The 24056-nt window shown below is 50.0% G+C and overlaps 1 protein-coding gene across 1 annotated transcript; it reads left to right on the forward strand.

Annotated features, from left to right (window-relative positions):
- Window positions 1–706: 706 nt before the first annotated feature.
- Window positions 707–23551, forward strand: EFTUD2 (elongation factor Tu GTP binding domain containing 2). Its single transcript, XM_082494984.1, has 28 exons — window positions 707–752; window positions 1191–1296; window positions 2138–2303; window positions 3458–3536; window positions 5752–5827; window positions 6097–6162; window positions 6414–6449; window positions 7341–7431; window positions 8561–8643; window positions 9139–9305; window positions 10357–10481; window positions 12155–12218; window positions 12599–12689; window positions 13096–13231; window positions 13523–13650; window positions 14678–14871; window positions 15015–15126; window positions 15344–15484; window positions 15872–15973; window positions 16491–16573; window positions 17734–17820; window positions 18110–18236; window positions 18922–19009; window positions 19540–19658; window positions 20106–20200; window positions 21016–21169; window positions 22144–22251; window positions 22903–23551. The coding sequence occupies exons 2-28, from the start codon at window positions 1192–1194 to the stop codon at window positions 22996–22998; spliced, it is 2919 nt and encodes a 972-aa protein (XP_082351110.1). The 5' UTR covers window positions 707–752; window position 1191; the 3' UTR covers window positions 22999–23551.
- The last annotated feature ends 505 nt before the right edge of the window (window positions 23552–24056 follow it).

A 24056-nucleotide genomic window follows, 5' to 3' on the forward strand; every position in this document is an offset into this window, starting at 1 on the left:
GGTGCAGGGAGACCCCACTCCTGTCACGACAGCCCTGCCGGGGCTGGCCTCACAGACCTCACTCCTGTCACAACAGTCCTGCCAGGGCTGGATCCCACTCCTGTTGTGACAACCCTGCTCTTATCGTGATAGTCCTGCCAGGGCTGGCCTTGGGAGCCCCACCTCCTATCGTGACAGTCCTCCAGGCCGCACACACCACCAACCCCAGGGACCCTCACTCCCGTCGCAACAGCCCTGCCAGGCCGCGCGCATGGATGACAACCGGGAACCCCGCTACTGTCGCGACAGCCCCGCCGGGCCCCGACACACCGCCGGCCCCGGGGCCCCCTCACTCTATCGCGACAGCCCCGCCAGGCCTCGACACACCGGAGGCCCCCGGCCCCCCTCACTCTACAGCGACAGCCCCGAGTTCCCGCGGTCACGCGCGGGCTCCGCTCCCGTCGCCATAGCGACCGGGCAGCGCGGCGCGAGGCCCCCGAGAGGCTGTCCCCACCGCGCCTGATCGGCCGGGCCCCGCCGCCCCGAGCGGCCCGGCCCGGCCCGCCGCTACCGGGACCCCGCCGGGATCGGCCCCGCCGTCGCTCGCCCCACCCAGCACTTCCCCCGCGGGGTCGGCGATGACGGCGGGAGTCGGGGAGGGCTGTGTCGCGACAGGCAGCCCGGCCAGCCCGGGGGCCTTCTGCGGCGGTGTCGGCGGCGCCGGCGGCGAGGGCAGCGCGGCGGGTGAGAGCGGGACCGGGACCGGGGCCGGGGTAGGCCCGGGGGCGTCGGGGCAGCCGGGGAGGGGGCGGTGGAGGTGGAGGCGGGATCGGGATCCGGGGAGGGGGCAGTGGAGGCGGGGGGAGCCGGGCGGGTAGGCCGGAGCCCTCGGGGTGGTGCAGGGCCCCGGCGAGGGGCGGGCGGGCCTGGGTGGTCGCGCGCGGTGCAGGCCCGGGCCGGGGGAGCCGGGGGTCGGGGGTGGGGATCCGGGGAGGGCGCGGTGGAGGCGGGGGGAGCCGGGCGGACAGGCCGGGGCCCTCGAGACGGGCGGGCCTGGGGGGTCGCGCACGGTCCAGGCCGGGGTGGGGGTGGGGGTGAGGGTGAGGGTGAGGGCCGGGCTGGGCAGGGAGCCCCAGCGGCGGGCAGCGGTGGGGGCTGTGGGTGGTTCGGGCGGGGTCCGCATTCTCTTCCGCCCCCCTCCACGCCCCCAGTATGGACACCGACCTGTACGATGAGTTTGGGAACTATATCGGGCCGGAGCTGGACTCGGACGATGATGATGACGAGTTGGGCAGAGAATCCAAGGATCTGGATGAGGTGAGCTGTGGGGATGGGTGGAGGGGCAGCGTCCCGTGGGAGCCTGGTGCCAGCCTCATCCTGCCCCGTACCCGCAGGGGAGCGGGGGCTGAGCGCCGCCGTCTTCACAAGCTGCCAGTGATTCCTTTCCTGTGCCAGGGTCTGGTTGTGCAGTGAGGTTCCGTGAGGGGAATTTGACTCCTGAGGATCAGAGTGGATTTGAGTTTTGAAGGATTCAGCGAAGGCTACTCTGCTGTTCCTGTCGTAAAGGGAGAGACAAAGTTTCTGCTTGCATCGCGGTTAGGATGGGGAGCTTCTGTAGCTCAAGCCATATTTGGTGTTTTTATTTGTGTTCAATCAAATGGAGCATCCGTATCAGCTCAATGAGGTCTTTAGGCCTTTAGTAACAACTGCTAATGCTGCACAGTGTTGCAAGGAGCTCGACTCCTCAGTCATGAAGGCAGAGCAAGACTCCACAGACACTAGGGGAGAGTGTCAGGGACAGGGAGGACAGCAGAGGCTGCATCAGAGGACTGAGGGAGCCCCTTCTGGTCTCCTGTTCCTGCAGTTTGTCTAAAAGTGGTGTCTGTGTGTGTTGTGTATGCAAGCGAGGGGTGGGAGTTGCTGCAAGTGTTCTTGCTCTTCATTTTCAAGCTGTGCCACAGCAGGATGAGGTGTGTTGCTCACAGAGAGCACCCCTGCAAGCTGCTTGATGTGAGGTGTCGGGCCTGTGTTGGTGGTTCCCTGGCTGGGTTTGTAGCTCTTTTTTGATGTACGATGCTGAGTCTGTACCTTCTGGGGTGAGTGGTGTTTGTAAAGCATTTTGGTGCTGGCAGCAGCTAAATGTGAGCGTTGGTTGCAGCTCGAGGATGATGACGATGATGATGATATGGGGGACCATGATGAGGACCACCCTGGGATGGAGGTGGTGCTGCATGAGGATAAGAAATACTATCCCACCGCCGAGGAGGTCTACGGGCCCGAAGTAGAGACGATAGTACAAGAGGAAGACACGCAGCCTCTCACTGGTAAGTGATGAGGAAGCAGTGGGTTGGGTATAGAGGGAGGATAAGGCTCTTAATAGATCCTTGGAAAAGGGAAAATAATATTCCCTTCCGTTCTCCCCATCGGTTTTAATGCCCCTTTTGAATTCCCTCTCAGCCCCAGGAGCGTGTAGACCCTTGTTTGTCTAGAAGCGCACAGATTTTGGTGCTCGGGATTATTACAAATGCCAAACAAACTATCTTTTGAAGAACAGATATGAGCAGATACTAGAAAGATATTTAAGGAGAAATTTAAGCCATCTTGTTAAAGTCATCTAGTAGACAGTAAATTATCCATGGCCCAGCAATGTGCCCTTGTTGCCAAAAAGGCCAATGGAATCCTGGGCTGCATAGGGAAGAGTGTGGCCAGTAGGTCGAAGGAGGTCATTCTCCCCCTCTACTCTGCACTGGTGAGGCCGCAACTGAAATACTGTGTCCAGTTTTGGGCTTCCCAGTTCAAGAGGGACAGGGAACTGCTGGAGCGAGTCCAGTGAAGGGCAACTAAAATGATGAAGGGCTTGGAGCATCTCCCTTATGAGGAAAGGCTGAGAGCGCTGGGACTCTTTAGCCTGGAGAAGAGAAGGCTGAGAGGAGACCTTATTATGGCATATGAGTATCTAAAGGGTGGGTTGAAGGAGGATGGAGCCAGGCTCTTTTCAATGGTTCCCAGTGACAGGACGAGGGGCAATGGGCACAAGTTAGAACACAGGAAGTTCCGTTCAAATACATGGAAACACATCTTTACGGTGAGGAGCACCAGCACAGGCTGCCCAGGGAGGTTGTGTAGTCTCCTTCTCTGGAGATTTTCAAGACCCACCTGGATGCAGTCCTGAGTGATGTGCTCTGGGCAATCCTGCTTTAGCAGGGGAGTTGGACTAGATGATCTCTAGAGGTCCCTTCCAACTCTGAAAACTCCGAGATTCCGTTTGATCCTTCTATAAGAGAATAGAATAGTTCACTTGGAAGGGACCTACAGTGATCATCTAGTATAACTGCTTTTATAAAAAGCTAAGAGAATCTGTCATCTTGAAAATTGTAGTTTTGTCTGCAAAATTCTCTGTTCTCTGTGACCGTTTCTGAGCCTGCTGCATTCAGGATCTCTGTTAACAGTGTTTTATTGTTCTTTCTCTTGTTTTCAGAGCCTATTATAAAACCTGTGAAAACCAAAAAATTCTCTTTGATGGAACAGACGTTACCGGTCACTGTCTATGAGATGGAGTAAGTCATATGGAGGGGTTTTAAGTGTGTACGTTGGCTCAAGCCATCTGTGCTGTGATTTCCTCATTTTTTGTTGTTTGCAAGCAAAGGTGGGGAGGCAAAGGGGTGTGCACTATGTCAGGGGGCAGTGGCTCTGTTTCTTACTGACACCAGCGATAGAACTGAGTGTGGCCATTTCCCAGATTTTGAACCAAAAAGAAGAGGAAGAAAGAACAAGACTTAACCATTTTACAGAAATTTTTCCCTCCACGTAATGCAGCGTAGTGCATAGTTTTCTGAACTAGAATATAAATCTTACCTCAACAGCTGGTACAAAGCTTGATAATCAAAAACCCTTCCCGTGCAGATTTGCCAAAGTCAGGTTTTCTTGACTGGCTCAAGAAATACGGTCAGTGTGTGTGTGTCACACCTCATATTGGGACATTTTGGGTTGATCCCAGTGACTGTTGGCCTACTGCTGTCTCAAATTAATTCCCATCTATCCTGGAGGAGTTTCTGGGGGGAATTTTTATGACACTGGTTTTATGCAAAGTTGTGTCGTAGGTCAGTGTAATGCTGCAGATAAACTGCACTTCTGCTGCACTTGATGGTGTCTGCTGGTTGTACCCCGCAAAGCAGACCCTGGGGAAAAAACCTGGAAAAAAATCCAAATTTAAAATCTGAGATATATCTCATGCAACTTTGGTAAGGCATAAAAACAATTGTCTACTTTCTCTATTAAAAATATGTAATCTTGGGATCAATGTCTACATTTTGGTGGTGGTGGAGGGGCTCTATCCTTACGTGCGTAGCGTTTCTGGATGTTGTCTTCTATTTGAGGATGAACAGATTGAGCTGCGTGAGCGTCTTGTTAGGCTCATCTTTCCATACGCCACTTCATGGCTAGTCAGAGCTTTTTCCAATTTTTAATAGTCGTCTTCAAATGTAGATCCCAGACCCAGATGCAGGCTGAGTAGCAGTTCCCTGTGTGCCAAACAGACCCCGATGTGAGCAGTCCCTCTGCGTATCATCAAGGATCCTGTTGTTTTCTGGCAACAAAATTTCACTGGAGTTTGTATTCAGTCAGTTGGTTACTTGGATGCCCAGAACCTTTTTGGAATAGCTGCTTCTCAGGGCTATCTCCTGATGCTGCCAGTTTGGCCATGTTCATTGATCAGAGAGATTTTTGATACAGCCAGATATAAAACAAAGAGCCAGCTGGGTCTTGTTTTCCTAAGCAGTCCATTTTGCTCTTAGTCAATGACCTGTATGCTTCATTATCTACCGCTTTCCTGATCCCTGTGTCCTCTGCTCGTTCCCTCTGTAATGAATTCCTCTTCATCCTGTTCGTTAATACAAATGGTTAGGATGGGGCCAGGAGAAATTCCCTGTGGGACTTAACCAGAAACCTTCAACCTTGGTATTGATTTCCCATTTAGCCTTATTTTAAGTCCAATAAGCAAGCTTTTAATCAGCATTATTATCGATTTTTGTATTTTTTAGCTCTTAATCAAAATGTTGTACATTAAGAAGTCCAGAGCATCAGTGAAAATTAAAGTCTTTTTAAAAAGGAGATTATTTGACAGCATTTATTTTCTGCAGACCCGTTGGAATGGGTACATGTTTTATAGCCTCCCATTACTTTTTAGAGGAGTTGGTAATTTAGGATCTCAATTAGATTTTGGCTTGGGTCCATGCAGAAGTGACCAGCCCATCATTACCCAGCTCAATTGCTTATTCTGAAAAGATTCAAATTCCGTTACTGTTTCCTTGAGTCCCTGGGAACATCAGTGTTTTAAGACCTGAAAATCAGAAGTAATGGTCTGCAGAGCCCCTTGGCTACCTTTTAAAACTGCGTGGGGTGCTTGTTATCCAGCTCTGTGATTTTACTTGACTGCCTGCCACTATTTGAGTGGAAGTATTTCATCATCTGAGTACGTGGATGTGACTTTTGCTCTAATACTGACTAGAAGAGAAGAAAAATATTCAATAATATTCCATTGCTGGCAGTTTTACCAGCTCCGTATCCTCCCACCCACTGCCATCTGTCTAGGACTCCAACTCTCTTGTCCTCCCCATCTGGAAAGTGGGATTCTTCCTCCGCAGGGCATCGCCAGAATGAAAGTTTGGAGAGGATTCAGGGGGCACCTTGGATAGAAAGTGTAGATGAAATGACACCTGCTTTTCTTAGACACAGCAGAAGCCTCCAACAGTCTTTTGTGTTTCGTTCCTCCAGTTTCCTGGCAGATCTGATGGACAACTCAGAGCTAATTCGAAATGTGACGCTGTGTGGGCACCTTCACCACGGCAAGGTAGTGTGAATATCCAACGTAAATCGGGTAGTAGTAATGATCTGGTTGTTGCTTACTTTTACCATTGCCCCTGACCCCTCGATCTCCGCAGCAGCAGTCTCTTTCTGTGCCTCTTGCTAATGCAGTTATTTGTAGATTTTCTTTCGGCCACGTGGAAATAATAATGTGCCCGACTTTCTCTGTACTGCTCCTGGAGGAGTAGGATCGTACTTGTGTTTATCTGACTGAACGTAGTCACCTCCTTTCTCTTGTGGTCTGATATTTTTCAGACTTGTTTTGTTGACTGCCTGATAGAACAGACACACCCAGAGATCCGGAAGCGCTACGACCAGGACGTAAGTGAGCTTTTGGTGTATTCCTGCCCTGGGGAACATGGCTTGGCTTTTACACTCGGAGGGAACATGACTGAATATGGAGAAAGTGCAGTTTAGTGATTAGAACGTAGGATTGGAAAGCCAGACCTCAGTCCTAATTCTGTCCCTGTCACTTGCCACCTTAACCATATGTAAAGAGTTATTGTGTCCTGCTTCAAGTTTAATATTTGATACCAAAATGTGATATCCTGACTTTTGTTTTGTCTTTACAGCTTTGCTACACTGATATATTGTTCACAGAGCAAGAGGTGAGTCTTGTAGAACAGGCAGTGATTTCTATCCAGCTGTCTCACGCTTTACTCACAGTTACTTACTGTAGGCGGTTTCCTCTTCCATTTTAACATCTTTTTGTGCCTTCCACATTTTGATTATTTTCTTTATCAATAAAATGATCTGCTCCTCTTGTTTGCCTCGGTAAGATCCCCAGTCCAACTTTCTTCCATTTCCTGCAACCCTCATATCCACATATGATTTTATTTATCTGAGATGAGAACCTGTGTAATGTTGAAAATCTATAGCAGAGTTATCCCAGCTTATGGGTAACTCTTTCTCTTTGAGAGAAAGGCGGAAGGGGTTCACAGCAATGATGGATGGGGAGAAAAACTGTGATTTCAAAATAAGCATATTTCTCCTTGGTTTCCTTTGTCAGGAACTCTTTGCTGGGTGCTCTGACTCCTCGTGGTTGGGTGTGAATGGGAATCTTACTTTGTTACTTGCTAAATATTGTAATGACCAGAACAATCCTGTGAAGCATTTCTTTCTCTTCATCTTAATGCTCTACTTTATGCTCCAGGTGATCAAATCTTAGAGTTTGAGGTATAACTTGATAGCAGCAGAAGAGCAAAAGCACAGAAAAACACGCATCTTCCATCTCTGATGTTGCATATTATACTTCCTGAGCTGAAGTGGGGCATGGATTGTGCAGTGATAGTTCACCAGTCTGAGCCAGTGTGGATGGAGGAGCTGGTCTGGATACTGCAGCAATTTGAGGTTGTTACTCCTTTCCTGGGAGTAACAGGATGTCCTGGGTGGATGTTTACTTCCCATCTTTCTGATTTTCCTTTGGTCATCTTTTACATGTTTACATGGTGATGTGTTTTTTTTCTTTTAACTGATAATCCTGGTTTCCTGTCTTTCAGAGGGGAGTAGGGATCAAGAGCACACCAGTGACGATTGTTCTGCCGGACACCAAAGGAAAGTCTTTTCTCTTCAACATCATCGACACTCCAGGTGATTGTGTAATCCCCAAACTCCTGTCTTAGGATGCATTTAGCTAAAGGCAGCTTGATGTGTGGAGCAGATGACCGTGTGAATGAAGGTTTTTCTCAGTAATAAACCTCTTTGGTCCTCAGGATAATGCTATTGACAGGACCAGAGCAGCACAAACACGTACAGCGATGGTTAATGAGGGTCTTCAAAGATCTTTTGTGGTGGGATTGTGGTGGGATTGTGTAGCGTTGACTCTCAGCAAAACAAAAAAAGAACCTATAACCTGAAACTTCACTGGTGCGTCTGGAAATGTCACGTAGGTGCAGTGAAACCCTGGGAAGTTTTTTTTCACAGATGGAAACCCGTGTTTTGTTTTGTGGTTTTTGTAGATGATTCCAGCCTAGCCATGAGCCTTTAGCTAAGTTCATTCTTCTGAAATCGCTTCCAGCAGTAACAACTGTGCCGCTGGCTTTTACTCAGGCTTGTGTTTCTGATTAGCAGGCCTAATTGAGGGCTAATGGGGCTGAAAATGTGTTTCGCTCAAGCATATGAGAAGCACATGTAGAATTGAATTTTCCAGGTGTTGTGCACAGTGGGCACCGTGCTTTTCTCAAATGATGTTGCCCCACAGTGAGACTCTCAGCAAGTTCCCTCGAGCCTCTGAAAAGCTCCGGGGTGGGGGGAACATAATCACAGATCAACTTGTTGTAAGAAATGAAGGCCAAACTTTAGGAAAGAGGTTCTTGGGACACATCTGTTGAGTTACAGCTCAAGATGAGGGAGGTTAGAGCGCAGGAGGAGACTGGAGGGAGAGGCATCTGTTGTTCTTTGGTGAGAAGTAATCTTCCTCCTTTTCCCGAAGTACTTGCACAGAGCTGTGAGAAAAACAGTAACAAATGTGAGGGAAAGTGCCTGTTAAATGAGTTGTTGTGTTTATTCTCAAAAAATAGCATTAAAGCTGAAGCAGATCCCTATACGGAGCTCTGGCAGCCGCTCCCGGGTCCCTGTCTGACAAGGAAGCCGTTTGTGTTCTGCCTCGCTGGTTCCCAGTGACCAGAGCAAGCTGCAGAGCAGAAGAATGGCTTTCCACCCTCTGCACTGCTGGCTCGGAGCTTACTCTGGTTCTTACCAACATTTTGTGTTTTTGAAGGTCACGTCAATTTTTCCGATGAGGTGACAGCTGGCCTACGTATTTCAGATGGTGTTGTGCTTTTCATTGATGCGGCTGAGGGGGTGAGTGCCGGGTTCTCCTAAGGGTTAACTTCAGAATCTCTTCCTCTGGAGTCTTTGATCCTGCCTCAGCATGACGGCCTGGGATGGGTTCAGCTTTCCGGGGTGAAGGGTTTTTGGAGGACGGTTTGGGAAGCCAGAGTGTTTTCCAGCCAAAACAGGCAGTCAAGCCTCTGGCTTCTGTGTCCAGGGCTGACGTGATGCGTGTGACCCGTAGGCCGATTATCTAAGTTGTTTGCATCTTCATCCCCATGATACCTACAATTGAGCAGGCTATTTATATCAGAGATGTCCAAGGGGTAGGATTCATGGAATTTGGTTGGGTTAGCACCTACTTGTGAATATCAGGAAGATGAGCTAATCGCTGGTGGCTGAGCTTAGGCTTTTTACGGGCTTGCAGCCCCGCATGTAAGGGTCGCTGCTTTGTCTGTCACGCCCTAGATAGCATTTTGTGGAGGGCTTTTGCTAAGGGGTGTTTGTGCTCGTTATTCCCTGCAGGTGATGCTGAACACAGAGAGGTTGATCAAGCACGCGGTGCAGGAAAGGCTCGCGGTGACCGTGTGCATCAACAAGATAGACCGACTGATCCTGGAGCTGAAATTGCCCCCTACGGATGCTTATTACAAACTCAGACATATCGTAGACGAAGTCAATGGTCTGATCAGGTATGGGTGTTTGGGATGATGCGTCGTTAGTGCTTGCTGTGCCTGTCCCATTGCAGGTACTTTTCTCTGCGAACCCTGAGCATGCCCAAAAACTCACGAGTTTGTCTCTTGATATGTTGAATTGTAGAAAATGGAGCAGGAAGAATCATTAGAAATTCATCTCAGCTGATATATTGACTTATACAGGAAGGGCCAATCCTGCCTGAATTCTGACAAGCGTCATGGGATCAGCTCTTTCCCCCCCTGTTAAAAAGTAGGGAAAGTGAACATATGACTGGAGCAGGGAACTTCTGTCCTCCCATGTGTCTCAAATACACTGAGGTTGTCCAGGCTGTATCCTAGATTGTGGGCTGAGATGTCTCAAAGCTCCTAAACGTTTGTTACAAAACTAATGGGAACTCGGTGTCCCAACTCCTAAACAGAAACTATGATATTGCTATGGTCGAATGTCCTTGCAAGACCCTGCTCAGAGAAGGGAGGGACATTATTTCTAGCTTTTGCAGTAGCAATGCATCATTTCTGTGGGTTCTTCTGCATCCAGATGATTCTCTTAACAGCATTCTCCCCTTCAAGTTTGTGTGAATTTGCACATGAGCTCACTTATATGTCTCTCTGCTCAGTTGTTACGGGCATCAAGCAGCTTGGAGCAGGGTAATTTGTCCTGTCTAGCATGCTTGTGAACTCATTAAAACTATTTGATTCAGTTCTGCCACTATGTTATTTGCCTTGTATTATCTTTTCCTTTGCTTGGTTGACCAGCTTTGCTGCCTTTTTTTAGGGGAGAAAAAATTGAAAGTGCTTGTGCTGGTAACATTTTAGGTCTAGGCTTTAAATATTTCTTTGCACGCTAATGCTTTGAAGTTTGTAGTCATAAAATGATACTGACTCTGAAATTCCGATGGCAAGCATGCTGCAGCCCGTTTTAAGATGCGGTTTGGCAGTGCAGAATCCTTGCCTATCACATACTGCTGTTTGGTGTGGGAAGTGTCTTCCTTGGTTCATAACATTGATTTTTATTTTTTTTTCTTGTCTCTAAAAACTCTCCTCTTAGCATGTATTCCACCGATGAGAACCTCGTTCTGTCTCCCCTTCTGGGGAACGTGTGTTTCTCCAGTTCACAGTACAGCATCTGCTTCACGCTGGGATCTTTTGCAAAGATTTATGCAGACACATATGGTGAGGATTATCCAGAAACCTTGTACGCTTTAACGTCTCATTTCCTAACCTTTTTTCTTGAGGCTTTCTAAGCCATTCAGCTCCGACTTTCACTGCACATATATGGCCAATATATGCGTTCTTGAATTTCTAGGAGTTGAGGGGTGCTGCAGAGCTGAGCCCTGGGTGGTAAAAAGCAAAAATACAGTTCTAACTTGTTTTTAGCTAGATAGTTTCTCCTGATAAATGTTTCTTGAGTCAGAAGCCAATATTTTATACAGACCCATAAACAGAAAAAAAAAATCCCACTATGACAGTTGAAGGCAAGTGTATGTGTTGTGCTTTGCCTCCTTGCCGGAACAGCTCAGAAGCGAAGAGTTAAGTTCTGCCTGCCTTTTCACAGAAGTCTCCAGAGTCTGAGACTCAGCTGCAGCCGGGTGCAAGCTTGGCCCACAAGGTTTTGCACTCTTGCCCTCTTTCTTTTTTAAGAAACTGTCTTTTTCTGGCTTTGATTTAATTTTCTGTTCCCCAGGTGCCCGCCTAAGGCAATCTGCCACTTGTAAAAGTGGGCCTTTTGCTTCCATTAGCCAGCTGTGCAGCCAAGGTTTTTGAAGTCTCACGCTGGGGAATTTGCGGTGATCTGTAGGAGCTGTGAGCAGGGGAAGAAGGATGTTGTAAAGCAGCCTGCCTAGCTCGTGCAAAGAAGTTAGCCTGAGGGAGGATGAAGTTGTAGAGGTCAGGGACTGATGTGTCAGGACTATCGCGTGTCCTCCTGAGTTTGGAGAAATAAATGAGCTCCCTGGACGTCACGGCGTTAACTCAGTGCCTGCTAGGATGATACCCCTTCTTTGGGGGACTGATAAAGATGCGGGCACAGTCAGTAGGAGTTGTCATCCATGTGGGGCAGACAGGAGTTGAACGGGTACTTGAAGTCAGTAATATTCAATTGTGGCCACCAGGGATTTTATGTGCAACCGCCACACTTCAACTAACATGAGTTATAGTAGTTTAACTGTCAAAACCGCAGCCACCATGAAATTTCTTATGCTTGCACATCTGCCCACAGCAAAAAGCTTGTTCGGAAACTGCTGTAAATTATCACCGCTGTCTTATTATTTGTAAATCTACCGTGACAGCCAAGCACTACACTATTCCTTCGGCACTTGGATATTTGGCTATGCGCTTAGTGCATCAGCTGAAAAAGAGAAGAGAACCTGGAGATGTTCAGCAAGGCAGAAAATGCTTGTGATAAGCCTGCGGGGCAGATGGGGTGTAAGCCATCCCAGCACCTTTGCGCTTCAGCGTCAGGTTGCAGCATTAACATTTGGAAAATGAAGCAGATGTAACTGGGTTCCTGCAGCGCGGCGTCTGGCAGGCTGGCTCTTCTCAGCTCTAACCTTGTGTGTAATTGAGAGAGTTGAAACAATCCCGAGAAGTAAGCGTGTGAACCCACGGTGTACCTGGGCTGCTGCTGTTGTCCTGGGTGGACTGTTTTCTGCCCATCTTTCTGTTTGGTTTCCCCAGGTCAGGGCTTAATCATTTATTCAGAATTGGGACCAAGTGTTCATTCGCCAGCATCGGTCCATTAAATCAAATCCTCAGGGTTGTTTTACAAGCCAAACCTTAAAGATTTGCAGGATGAGAGAAATACAGTGTCATCTGACAGACTTTTGCCGTTTTCTTTTTCCCTTTAGGAGACATCAACTACCAGGAGTTTGCAAAGCGGCTTTGGGGTGACATCTACTTCAACCCGAAGACGTAAGAAACCTGTTTAAATGTCTATTAGTTTATCGCTGGGCTGTTCCCTCCTTTCCCTGTAAAACATGGACTAGTTGCCCACCCAAGGTCCCTTCCAACCTAAGTTGTCCTGTGATGGAGTAGTATCTGGGAGGGGTTGAGTCAGGCCTCCTGCTTGGTGTGAATTCATGTGGTTTTCCTGAATCCCATAAGCAGGAGCAGAGAGCCTCCTCTGGCCTTCATTTGGAGTAAGTGGGACTCCTATGTCCCTGACAGCTTCCCAGGAGGATTGGGAGGGAGAAGACAATAACCTGGGAAGAGCAGAGGCTGCGTTTGCAGTAGGGTTGCTTGCAGGCTGCAGAGTGCTTGCTCCTCATGTCTCTCCTTTGGTCTCCCAACAGCCGCAAGTTCACTAAAAAGGCCCCAACGAGCAGTTCCCAGCGCAGTTTTGTGGAGTTCATTCTTGAGCCCCTGTACAAGATCTTAGCTCAGGTATGTAGTGGTTCATTCTCCTTCCCACAGTTCCAGACAGGAGCAGCCAAGGGCTGAACACAACGCGGTGGTGTGTCTGGTGCCTGTGGGACTCGCCTGTCCCGTTCTGCAGTGTGATCTTCACAGATGGGGTTTGGGGGTGCAGAGCAACGGTGAGCAACCCTTTATCAGTTGCTCCTTGTAAATATAGCCCTATATTAGCACAGTTAATCGAACTGCCTTTGCTCTTTCTAGTGTGCTCTCATATCAGCCAAGTGATAATTTGAACGAGCCAGTTCTTGTGTAACCTCTAAAGTAGAGCAGGTCAAGAGCCCTGAGGGTGATGGCTGCTGTGTGAAGCTGCTCCTGGGAGTTATTGGCTTGGACCCCTGCAGCAAAGCTGAGAGTGGTGCTTGTTGTCTTGCAGGTGGTGGGGGACGTGGACACGACCCTGCCCAGAACTCTGGATGAACTTGGCATTCACCTGACCAAAGAGGAATTGAAATTGAACATTCGGCCCCTCCTGCGGCTTGTCTGCAAGAAGTTCTTTGGGGAATTCACAGGTAAATGCACTTTGTCTTTCCCTCCACAATCTTCCCGATAGCCCAGTCTGACATCAGCAGAGTTAAGGACTGTATTATAGCCGTGGAGTGCTCACTTGCACAAATCCCTTCTCAGCTCTCCAAATATAAAATGTTAAACCATTTGCCCAGAGGACAGCGTGAGACACTACTCACATCTTCCCTGTTGCTGTGGGTGCACTGCAGTCAGAATGGCTTTTCTTGTGTTTATCAGAGTCCATTTCTTTCCTCTGCACAGCTTAATCCTGTTCTCATGAAGCATTACTTTTCTAGGCTTCGTGGACATGTGTGTGCAGCACATCCCCTCCCCGAAGGTGGGAGCCAAGACGAAAATCGAGCATACCTACACTGGTGGTGTTGACTCTGATCTAGGGGAGGCCATGAGCGAATGCGACCCTGACGTAAGGAAACTCTTCTGCTTTGCTCTGAGTGTCCAAAAGCATGCAAATACGCTCTGCTTTCACTGCCTTGACAGGGCAGCTGCCTCCTAGACAGCCATCTGCACTGATTTGACTTCCAGCATTTTGAAACCTCTCATCCGATACTGAAACAAATCTCTCTGCTCTGAGAAACTTTAGCTGCCTGCCAGGGCAGCCCTTGAGAGAGAGAATTGTTTGACAGTGTTCAGAGAAGAAAAGGACTAGGTCAGAACTTGAGAGCACATGGGAACTGCTGGGTGATTTTGTGTCCTTTTGCTGCCTTTGTGTCCCTTTTCTGTGAAGTTTGATTCTCTCTCTGAGAAAACTGATCTGAACTATACTGATAAAAATAACCTTACATTAGTTAGTCAGCACCTTTCGTATCAAAGCCTTGTAAAAACCTTCCTCCTCAAACAGCTTGCACCGAGCTGTCATTCAGAGTTGTCTAGAGCCACCAACGCCAGCCAGCAGCTAGTGAGGAATTTTCCTGTGACTTTTGCTCTAATGTCTGGAGAGAAAATGAATCGCTTGTTTTAATGAGTTGGGATTACCCACATAAAACCGTACAGTGGTGGCTGTCACCAGATCGCCAGTTGTGGAGTGACCTTATAGGACTGAGAACTGTGATCTTTGGAGGCTCAGGTGCTCTGCCCTGAGCTTGTTTGCAGCCCAGCAGTGACATTTCTTCTCATGGCCTTGTCCCAACCCCTATTTACCCCTCCACAAGAGGAGGGAGGAGAGCTCCAGAAAAGTCCACCAAATTTGTTCCAGGGATCTCCATACAGGGCAAGGAGACGTTAAGACTTCCAGTGGAGGGACATTAAGGACTTGGCAAGTCAAAACGTATTTCTGGACATTAAGGACTTGGCAAGTCAAAACGTATTTCTAAATCCCAGCCCATTAATCCCTTTGTATCCATGAGTTCTACGAGGTCTATGTCTGCTGCTTGACTGTATTTTGAAAGAGGCTTATTTCATTCTCTCTCTCTCTCTCTCTGTCTCCTGTAAAGGGTCCGTTGATGTGTCACACAACGAAAATGTACAGCACAGATGATGGCGTTCAGTTCCACGCCTTTGGCAGAGTGCTCAGCGGTACCATCCATGCTGGGCAGCCTGTGAAGGTCCTTGGAGAAAACTATACCCTGGAAGATGAGGAGGATTCCCAGATCTGCACTGTCGGACGCCTCTGGATCTCGGTTGCGAGGTACGGAAAGCTCTGGCTATATGTTCATTTGGGAGAGGAGTTACCTGGAGTTGCTGCTGCCGGGGACAGGGAGGAGGCCAGCGCTGCAAGGGGCCCGAGGCTGGCAGCAGCAAGCGCTGCAGCGATGCTCCCCTGCCTTTTAGGTACCACATTGAGGTTAACCGGGTTCCTGCTGGCAACTGGGTGCTGATAGAAGGAGTGGACCAGCCCATAGTGAAGACCGCAACTGTCACGGAGCCTCGGGGCAATGAGGAGGTACTGTGCGTAGCTGGTAGCGCTCAGCCTTGCAGGGAGTCAAGGTGATGGAGCGCATCTCAAAAGCTGGGGTGGTGAGGTTGAAGCAACCTTGTCTGCCGAGGAGTCAGGGTACAAGAGCCACTAAGGGAAAGAGAACAGCGTCAAATGCTGTGTCTAACTCCAGTGGCCATCTAACGATGCAGAGATTTAGCTCTTTGTCCTTATCTGCTTTCAGGCTCAGATCTTCCGTCCTTTGAAGTTCAACACCACATCTGTCATCAAAATAGCTGTAGAGCCAGTCAACCCCTCGGAGCTCCCCAAAATGTTAGATGGTCTCCGCAAAGTCAACAAGAGTTACCCCTCACTTACTACTAAGGTATTTCTGGTGTTTGGCTGTTTTCAGCTCATGCTGTGGGCTACCTTGTAGCCAGATCTTAAAAGTAAATTTTTTTTTACTGTGGGTTGTTTTCTTGTGGGTTGTTTTTTTTTTCATGCTTTGCAGTTGATCTCATAAATCATGTGGAAATAGCAGAAAACTGTAAATCCAGCAGAAAAACGCACACCTTGTTGAGCCAAGGAAGCAGTTTTCTGCAGAGCACATCAGCACTTTCTGCTAGAATAGCCTGTGGGAGCTTTCCTTGGGGTACTCTGATCCTAACCAATTTCTTTAAAGCTGATAATTCCTCGGGCTTGTGTAGGAGCCTGGAAGGCAAGGGCCTGTGAGCAGTGACGCTGACAGTTGAACACCTCTTTTATCTTTCAGGTGGAAGAATCGGGGGAGCACGTGATCCTAGGGACGGGGGAGCTCTACCTGGATTGTGTGATGCACGATCTGCGGAAGATGTATTCAGAGATTGACATCAAGGTGAGGAAACGAGAGAGGGATGTTTCTAGCTGGGGAGGGAGTTTTGTCCCCATAGCTCAGAAGAATGGGAAAATAAACCTAGCTGAATGTACAGTGTGGATTTTGTCGGGTCCTTTTAAAAGCAAAAAAAAAAAAAGGCTGTTAGGATGCAAAACTAACACTTACAGCCTGACTGTATCACACCATTGTGACTGAGAGCCTGAAAATTGGCTTGGAGAGGGGTGTGTGACTGAGTTCCAGCCTTTTCCTGTACGTCAGCCATTGCCTGGCTAGCATCAAATAAATACATTGAGCAGAATTTTTCATACCTGGAATTAGGTTTAAATGTTCCTGTCTTGTTTGAATGAAGGAATTAGTAAAGCTGTCTGTGCAGGCCTCAGTGGTTCATACGCAATGCTGATTGAAACACTGACAGGTGAACCATGTTTTTCTTGTCAGTGTTTAAATATTTCAAAGGGTCTCTTTAAAAACAAAAAAAAAAGTACTTGAAAACCTTACAAACCTGTTGTTATTCCAGGTTGCCGATCCAGTTGTGACGTTCTGCGAGACAGTGGTGGAGACGTCCTCCCTAAAGTGCTTTGCCGAGACACCCAACAAGAAGTAAGAGCCTGTGGGCGAGCTGGGCATTGGAGACGGGCAGATGGAGGGGTTCACTGGAGACTGGACTTTGTCCCCTCCAAGGGGTCTGTTTTTGGTGGCTGTTGTCCAGACAAAGCAGCGCGTGCCTCAGTTGCTGCGGTTGCAGCAGCTCTGCTGAACTCCTCAGTAACATGCTTGAGTCCCAGGGATGTTTCTGTGCTTTGTAGGAACTCTCAGTATGGAGGGAATAAAGACAGATGCACATCCTCCTTCCTTTTAGCTAAATTTCACACCTTCTCAGCAGTTTTGTGGTGCTTCCAAGACTAGGACATGTTTTGGGATCTGACAGCAGGTGCCGAAAAGCCCAGTGCTGCCTTCAGTAACTCCCCAAACGTTTCATGAGCAAAATATTTGTCTTCTCTTATCTGTTCTTAATCTTGAAGTGGATTTTTTTCTTTCTGGTGATGTACTGGAGCCTCGCAGCCTGGTCTTGTCTTCCTCCCCCAGCAATGCGTTATGAGAGGCACATGTTTGAAAGAGGGGGGCCTGCGAGGGAACATTGGCTGAATAACCAGGATGAAATCCAGGAGCACAGGACATTTTAATGTCTGAATTTTCAGGGAAATCGTGATTTGTCGTGTGCTGAAGACAACTTCCCTGTGTTCCCTTGTGATTTTTGGTTCTTCTTACATTCTTTTATTCTGGTATACTCTCTCCATGGTTGGCAGCCTTATTTTTGGGAATGGAAAGGTTCCAGTCTTAGCTCAGTCTTTGAATCTGTTGGGCATGTGGAGTGTCCTGCTCTGGGGGCAGGTTGCTCTTGCGCTAGTGATATTCTCCAAGGCAACATCCCATGTGTCGAACACAGCGAGTGTTGGCTCTGATCGAGGCACATTGCCTGGCCCATGGGCTCCCTTCTGCAGCCGGGACGAGTGCTGGACGTCTGGCAGGAGGGATGGAGCCATGCTGTCCCTTAGCAATCTGCTTCTGGAGATGAGCAGACTTTGGAGTGCAGTGTTTAAGCGCATGGGCTGTCTTTACATGCAAGACAGTAACAGTGAAGGACATGAATGGCTTCATCTCCCTAGCTGTGTTCGAGGCAGTGCGCCATCCCTGAGGTTCTGCCAATTACTCCCATTTCCATCATTCAGCGGACTAATTGCAACTGTCTCTCTTCTCAGGAACAAGATCACGATGATTGCTGAGCCTCTGGAGAAGGGACTCGCAGAGGACATTGAAAATGAAGTGGTCCAGATAACATGGAACAGGTAGGACTGGTCTGGGGAGAGCAGGAACCCATGTAGAATCAAATAACTGGGGCAAAACAGGAATACTGGGATCTGCAAGGTGCACAGTATCAGCCAACAGCCTTTAGGCAGGGGTTGTGGGTCCAATATTGCTGCCAGGTAGTCCGTGACCATTGCTGCCCAGCAAATGAGTTGCTCCAGGTAAAAAGCTGAAGCTGTTTTATGCCTGAAGGGAACGGGGTCATAAATATGTAGTGAGTGCAGGTCGGATGCTTGTTTCCTCAAGTTTCTTGTCTTTTTCTTCTATCAGGAAGAAGCTGGGTGAATTCTTCCAGACCAAATATGACTGGGATTTGCTGGCTGCCCGTTCCATCTGGGCCTTTGGGCCAGACGCCACTGGCCCAAACATTTTAGTAGATGATACGCTGCCCTCAGAGGTGAGAAACACAGGCAGGGGGGGTTATGTTTCAGTGGGACGTTTGTCCTGTGATGTCAAGAGGTGACTGCTCCTTCCAGGACCTGCGGCAAGGTCCTAATGTTGGAGTGCTCGTTGGTTTCCCAGATCCCAGACCTGCTGTACTTCCTCCACCATACTCCTACACTGGCTAGCAAATAGTCTGTTGTTTTTCAGGCATGCTATTTGGGCCAACGTCCTCAAAATAGGCAACTAAATGCCCTGCCTCTCAGGATTACCAAAATATCACAAAATGAATCAAACAATCACAGAATGGTCAGGGTTGGAAGGGACCTCTGGAGATCATCTAGTCCAACCCCCCTGCCAGAGCAGGGGCACCTACAGCAGTTGCACAGGACAGCGTCCAGGCGGGTTTGGAATGGCTCCAGAGTGGGAGACTCTTCAACCTCTCTGGGCACCGTGTGCTAGTGCTCTGCCACCCTCAAAGTAAAGAAGTTCCTCCTCATGTTAAGAGGCCTCTTTTAATTTATAGCTTCAGGTGCCAAACTCTGTCTATGATGCTTCTGAGCTGTGAGAGGGAGGGATGGATGTCAGGGTTATAAGGGGGCATTGCCACTCTTCTAGGAACTGGCTTTTGAACACTGGGGTCTGTCTGTTACTGCCTCATGATGCAGATTTGGTCTCTGAAGCAGTCTGTCTGTCTGTAGGTGGACAAGTCACTGCTGGGCTCTGTGAAGGACAGCATTGTGCAGGGATTTCAGTGGGGAACCAGGGAAGGGCCTCTCTGTGATGAACGTAAGTAGGACTTGTGGAGAAGTGGAGCTTAATAAGATCGAATAAATTCTTCTATCTCTAAGCATTCAAGTGATTTTGCTGGTGCAGTACCCTGGTGGCCAGTCCCCTTCTCAGGCCGCAGCTGGGGACAGCTCTGGGGGTGGTTGACAAGGGAGATATCAGAACCTCCCCCTTTTTCCTGGCTGCAGATGCCACCCAGGCACTGGCACTTGCCGCCTGCCTACAAACTAGGGCCTGTTAGCTGGCAAGCTGGCTCCCCCAGGTTTTGGCTCTGCTCCTCATATAGTTCAGGTGCAGACCGCTGAGCACCCTGCAAGATAAACTGCTGAATCGTTTGTGTTTAATATGCAGGATTAGGACATAGTCATGCTTTCCCTGCTGGAATTAAATTTAGAACTTCTTTTGGTGGCTCTAGGTCTTTGTCTGGATGTTTGCCATGGGCACAGGGTCTCTGGGGAGGTGCGGTTGGTGCTGGTATGACAGAGAACGTCCCCCTGTCTTCACTTGCTGTCATTTCTGCCCTTCCTCAGTGATCCGCAACGTGAAGTTTAAGATCCTGGATGCAGTGATTGCTCAGGAGCCCTTGCACCGGGGTGGAGGACAGATCATCCCCACGGCCCGCAGAGTGGTCTACTCTGCTTTCCTGATGGTAAGGACAACGCTGTGCGTGACAAAGACTGAACCTCGTGCTGTGCTGGCTCCTGTGGGCTCCACGGAGCACGGGTTGTGCTCATTCATCCATTAATGTTTCCAGCGCCCTTGTGGGCTGGCAGACGGGTTTTACAAGCAATCACGTTCCAGTCTGGCTGGAAACTTGTGTGCATCTGCTCTGTCTCCCCTTTTTGCTACTGTTTGGCTGGCTGGGAAGGGTGGGTGTGCGGGAGAGGGAAGCATATGACTCAGGGCCAGAAGGAGAAAAGCTCCTTTCAGTGTTTGTTTGATGTTGATTTTGGGCAGCCATGGGGCAGCAGGAACCCTTTCATCCCCAGTCAGACACTGCATTGGTCCAGAGCATGCCAATCTCTGACTCTTACTTGAACTGAATTGTGTTGGTGCTGCTGGAGGCTCAGTAGCTTGTGTCCCTTTCTCCTCACAGGCCACCCCTCGCTTGATGGAGCCCTACTACTTCGTGGAGGTGCAGGCTCCTGCCGACTGCGTGTCTGCAGTGTACACAGTCCTGGCCAGGCGGAGGTGAGCTGCTCTGCCCTTAGTATCGCAAAGCAGCGACTGCTCGCTTGGGATCTGGGTTGCTAGAGACGTTCACAGTCCTAGTGCAGCTTGTAAAGTGAAGGGAGAGGGTGAAATCTGTATGAAGTGACAGCTGAAAGCTTCCTTGACTGACCCAAGTCCCTGTGCCGTGTGAGGTAGGGATGGCCAGGATCGCGCACAGCCTTTGGTTTGTGCCAGGTTCCTCCTGAGTGTCAGAGAGAATATATAAAAGGACATGAGACCCCACCAGGAGTACTGTGTTCAGCTCTTGGGCCCCCAGAGCAAAAGAAAGACACGGACCTGCTCAAGTGGGTCCAGAGAAGGCCACAGAGGTGATCAGGGGGCTGGAGCTCCTCTGCTGGGCGGACAGGCTGAGAGAGTTGGGGTTATTCAGCCTGGAGAAGAGAAGGCTCTGAGGAGAACTTAGAGCCCCTTCCAGTGCCTAAAGGGGCTCCAGGAGAGCTGGGGAGGGACTCTTGATCAGGGAGGGGAGCTGTGGGACGAGGGGGAATGGTTTTAAACTGAAAGAGGGGAGATTTAGATTAGATATCGGGAATAAATTCTTTTCTGTGAGGGTGGTGAGCCCCTGGCTCAGGTTGCCCCGAGAAGCTGTGGCTGCCCCATCCTTGGAGGTGTTCAAGGCCAGGTTGGACGGGGCTTGGAGCAACCTGGGCTGGTGGGAGGTGTCCCTGCCCAGGGCAGGGGGTTGGACCATACGGTGTTTAAAGTCCCTTCCAACCCAAACATTCTGTGATTCTGTGGCATATAGGAAGACTAATCTTTTGATGTGTTGGCAGAGGCCACGTGACGCAAGATGCTCCAATCCCGGGCTCCCCCCTCTACACCATCAAAGCCTTCATCCCAGCCATTGATTCATTTGGGTTTGAGACAGACTTGAGGACCCACACGCAGGGACAAGCCTTCTCGCTCTCTGTTTTCCACCACTGGCAGGTGAGTCCGTGCCCTGGTGAGATGGGGAAGAGGGACACGGTAGGATCAGGCACCAGGTGGGTGCTCTCAGTAGAGCTCAGTGCCATGGCTCACACAGGGCATGACAACTTCTCTGGAGAACATCCTCAAAGGATCTCGAGTTGGGGAGGCTTTGTATGCTAGCTGTTAAGCGTCGGCCAGAAGCCAACGGCTTTGTTCCAAGCCGCATCACGCTTTGCCCATAGCGAGGAAGCGCTGGATGCTGCTGCTTGCTGAGCATAAGGGTCTTTCAGTGTCCAGAGAGAGGATGTTCTCACCCGGAAGAAGGGAAGCTGTTTGGGTGCAGTCAGTGCTCTGCAGCTGGGGGAGCAGAAGTCTTAGAACAGGGCTCGGACTCATTGGTCTGCTGTAAGACACGGCTTGCCACGTTTCGGCTTTGTCTATCCGAGAAGGCTTTTTAAACCTGTGGAAAACAGGGTTTGGGACAAAATACTGTCCTCTGGCCACTTCTGTGTCTGAGGTAAATTGAGTCTTGTGGGAGCTACCACTGTGAGGTGCACAGTGACCTGTGATACAGCCAGGTGGGAGCAGCAGCAGCAGTCTGAGCCCCAAGAGCTGTCTTAAAAGGTCAGGATGTAAAAGCCAGAGGCGTAACTCTGAAAAGAATAAACATGCCCGGTTTCTAGAGAGGGTTGCGCTGTCTGGGGCCCACATGGGTTGTTCTGGTTAGCAGGATTTTAAGAGGTCTCACAGTACTCCAGCACGTGGGGAAGGTGGGACGTGTTCTTGGCTTGGGTTATCAACACCGTATTAGTGACTTCTCGCAGGTGTGATCACCAGTAGTGACGTGACTGTAGAACGTGGGGTGTTGGGGCTGTCACACCAAGGCTGGGTGTGTCTGCAGGGCCCAGGGGTGCTTCCCGTGGCAGTTCAGGCTCTCCGGGAGGTTGAACCTGCCCCCAGCATCACTCTTGCATCCTGGCCCTGTGTTTCAGATTGTCCCTGGTGACCCCTTGGACAAGAGCATCGTCATCCGACCCCTGGAGCCCCAGCCAGCCCCGCATCTGGCCAGAGAGTTCATGATCAAGACCAGGCGTAGGAAGGTACGTCTGGGAGTAATCCTTATAGCATCCCTCAGTCTGTACCAGCAGCTGAGCTGTTGCGGTGTTGTCCCTTGGCCATGCCACGTCCCCTCTGTGTTCCCACAGTGGACCGATGTCCTTTGTGCCTTGGAACTTCCCTCACTCTTGATCCCCCATGCTGCCTGTTGGTGCCTGTGACGCTCCCATGAGCAACTCATCTGGCAGTGTCTCCAGCCAAAAGTGGGGTCCTGCGGCACCCGCTGAGCCCCACTCCCTCCCCAGCCCATCTGACCCCTCGGTGGCCTGAGTGAGCCCGTTTGTCCTGCAGAAAAAACACCAATTGATTTCTGTACTGGTTTAGTGAGCTGGACTGAGGGGTTGGAGGGGCTCTGAGCGACCACGGAGGGAGTGGAGGGAATCAGGCTCCTCTTTGGGAGGGCAGTGAGCTGGTAAATACGCTTGGCAGCAGCAACCACGCATTTGCAGCTTCCTGAGAGGCTGTTGGATATCTTCAAGCTGCTGAGCAGTGCCTGATCCCTTGCAAATTCTCCTGCCTCCTCTGGAGCCTGAACATTTATCTTACTGTGGGACACCAGGGCTTTTTTGTGGGATCTCTGCCATGATGGCTGACAAGTGCTGCCAGAGGAATAACGGTTCACGGTTACCCTGCAGGGCTTGAGCGAGGATGTGAGCATCAGCAAGTTCTTCGATGACCCCATGTTGCTGGAGCTGGCCAAACAAGATGTCGTTCTCAACTACCCCATGTGAACGTGCTGCTGCGGTGTGAGGGCTGACCTTGAGTCCTGGCTGGCGTCTGTCTGTCCTTCCCCATCCCTTCTTGCCCAGCTCTGCCTCCTGGATGCTTGGGGCGCGCAGGGAACCACTCCTCAGGTCACTCTTTCATCGCTGTAGAAGCATCTCTGGGCATTCGTGGACTACACCACATAGGGAGCAGCCCCAAGCGCTGAGCCTTTTCGTAGTCTTCAGCTGTTGTGGCCTCCAGCAAGGAGGTTTTCCCTTTGGATAGGCTCTCTCCAGGCACGTGAATTATCCCTGGCTGCAGCAGAGCAGTGGGAATATAATGTCAAAATTACTAAGGACTGAGTGTAAATGTGCGTCAAGCATTTGAGCTTTCTGCTAACCCTCTCCTGGCTGCCGGGGGGTGTTTTGCACATCGTCAGGCAGCTGCGGAAGGTGGGGATGCTGGTGGGGGGCAGCGCTTTTAGTGGCCTCCCCAGGAGAAGAGGCAAGTGTGGCTTTTACCTTCTTTGTACACCTTTTTTGAACCTTTGTAAACGTTTAATACAAACTTCCAGACGGGGCTTAGTCTGATTACGCCGAGAGACGGCAGAGCTGGGAGGAGGCTCTGCCTTTCACTGGTGCTTAGAGCACACGCTGCCCCAATTTCCCCCCATCTTCAGCCCCAATTCCCCCTATCCTCAGTGCTGTCCCACCCCAAAGGGCTCCGTGTCCCCCAGCCATCCCGGTCCTGCTAACTCACCAGCCAGCACAGGGCAATCCTCTCCCACGCTAAGATTTTCCTCCTCTCTCACTAAGTCTCAGGTTCCTGCTGTGTTTTCAGGGGATCTCATCAGCTGCTCCTGCTCTGAAAGGTTTTTTGGTGCTCCCTGTCCCCTGCCCCAGCTCCTCCGAGCTTCCAGGCTTGGCCCTGGGTCTGCTCCTGAACATGTACTGGGAAATGAGGGCTGGTTTACATCTCCTGGGGGTGTTTACACCCTCGCTGCTCCCCCAGATTGAGCCTTGCCTGGGATTGCCCTGATGCCACTGTGCAGAATTTGGCCACCACAGCCTGGTCCAGCCTCCAG

Source organism: Vanellus vanellus (genome assembly GCF_965231255.1).
Source record: "Vanellus vanellus genome assembly, chromosome: 24".
Lineage (NCBI taxonomy): Eukaryota > Metazoa > Chordata > Aves > Charadriiformes > Charadriidae > Vanellus > Vanellus vanellus.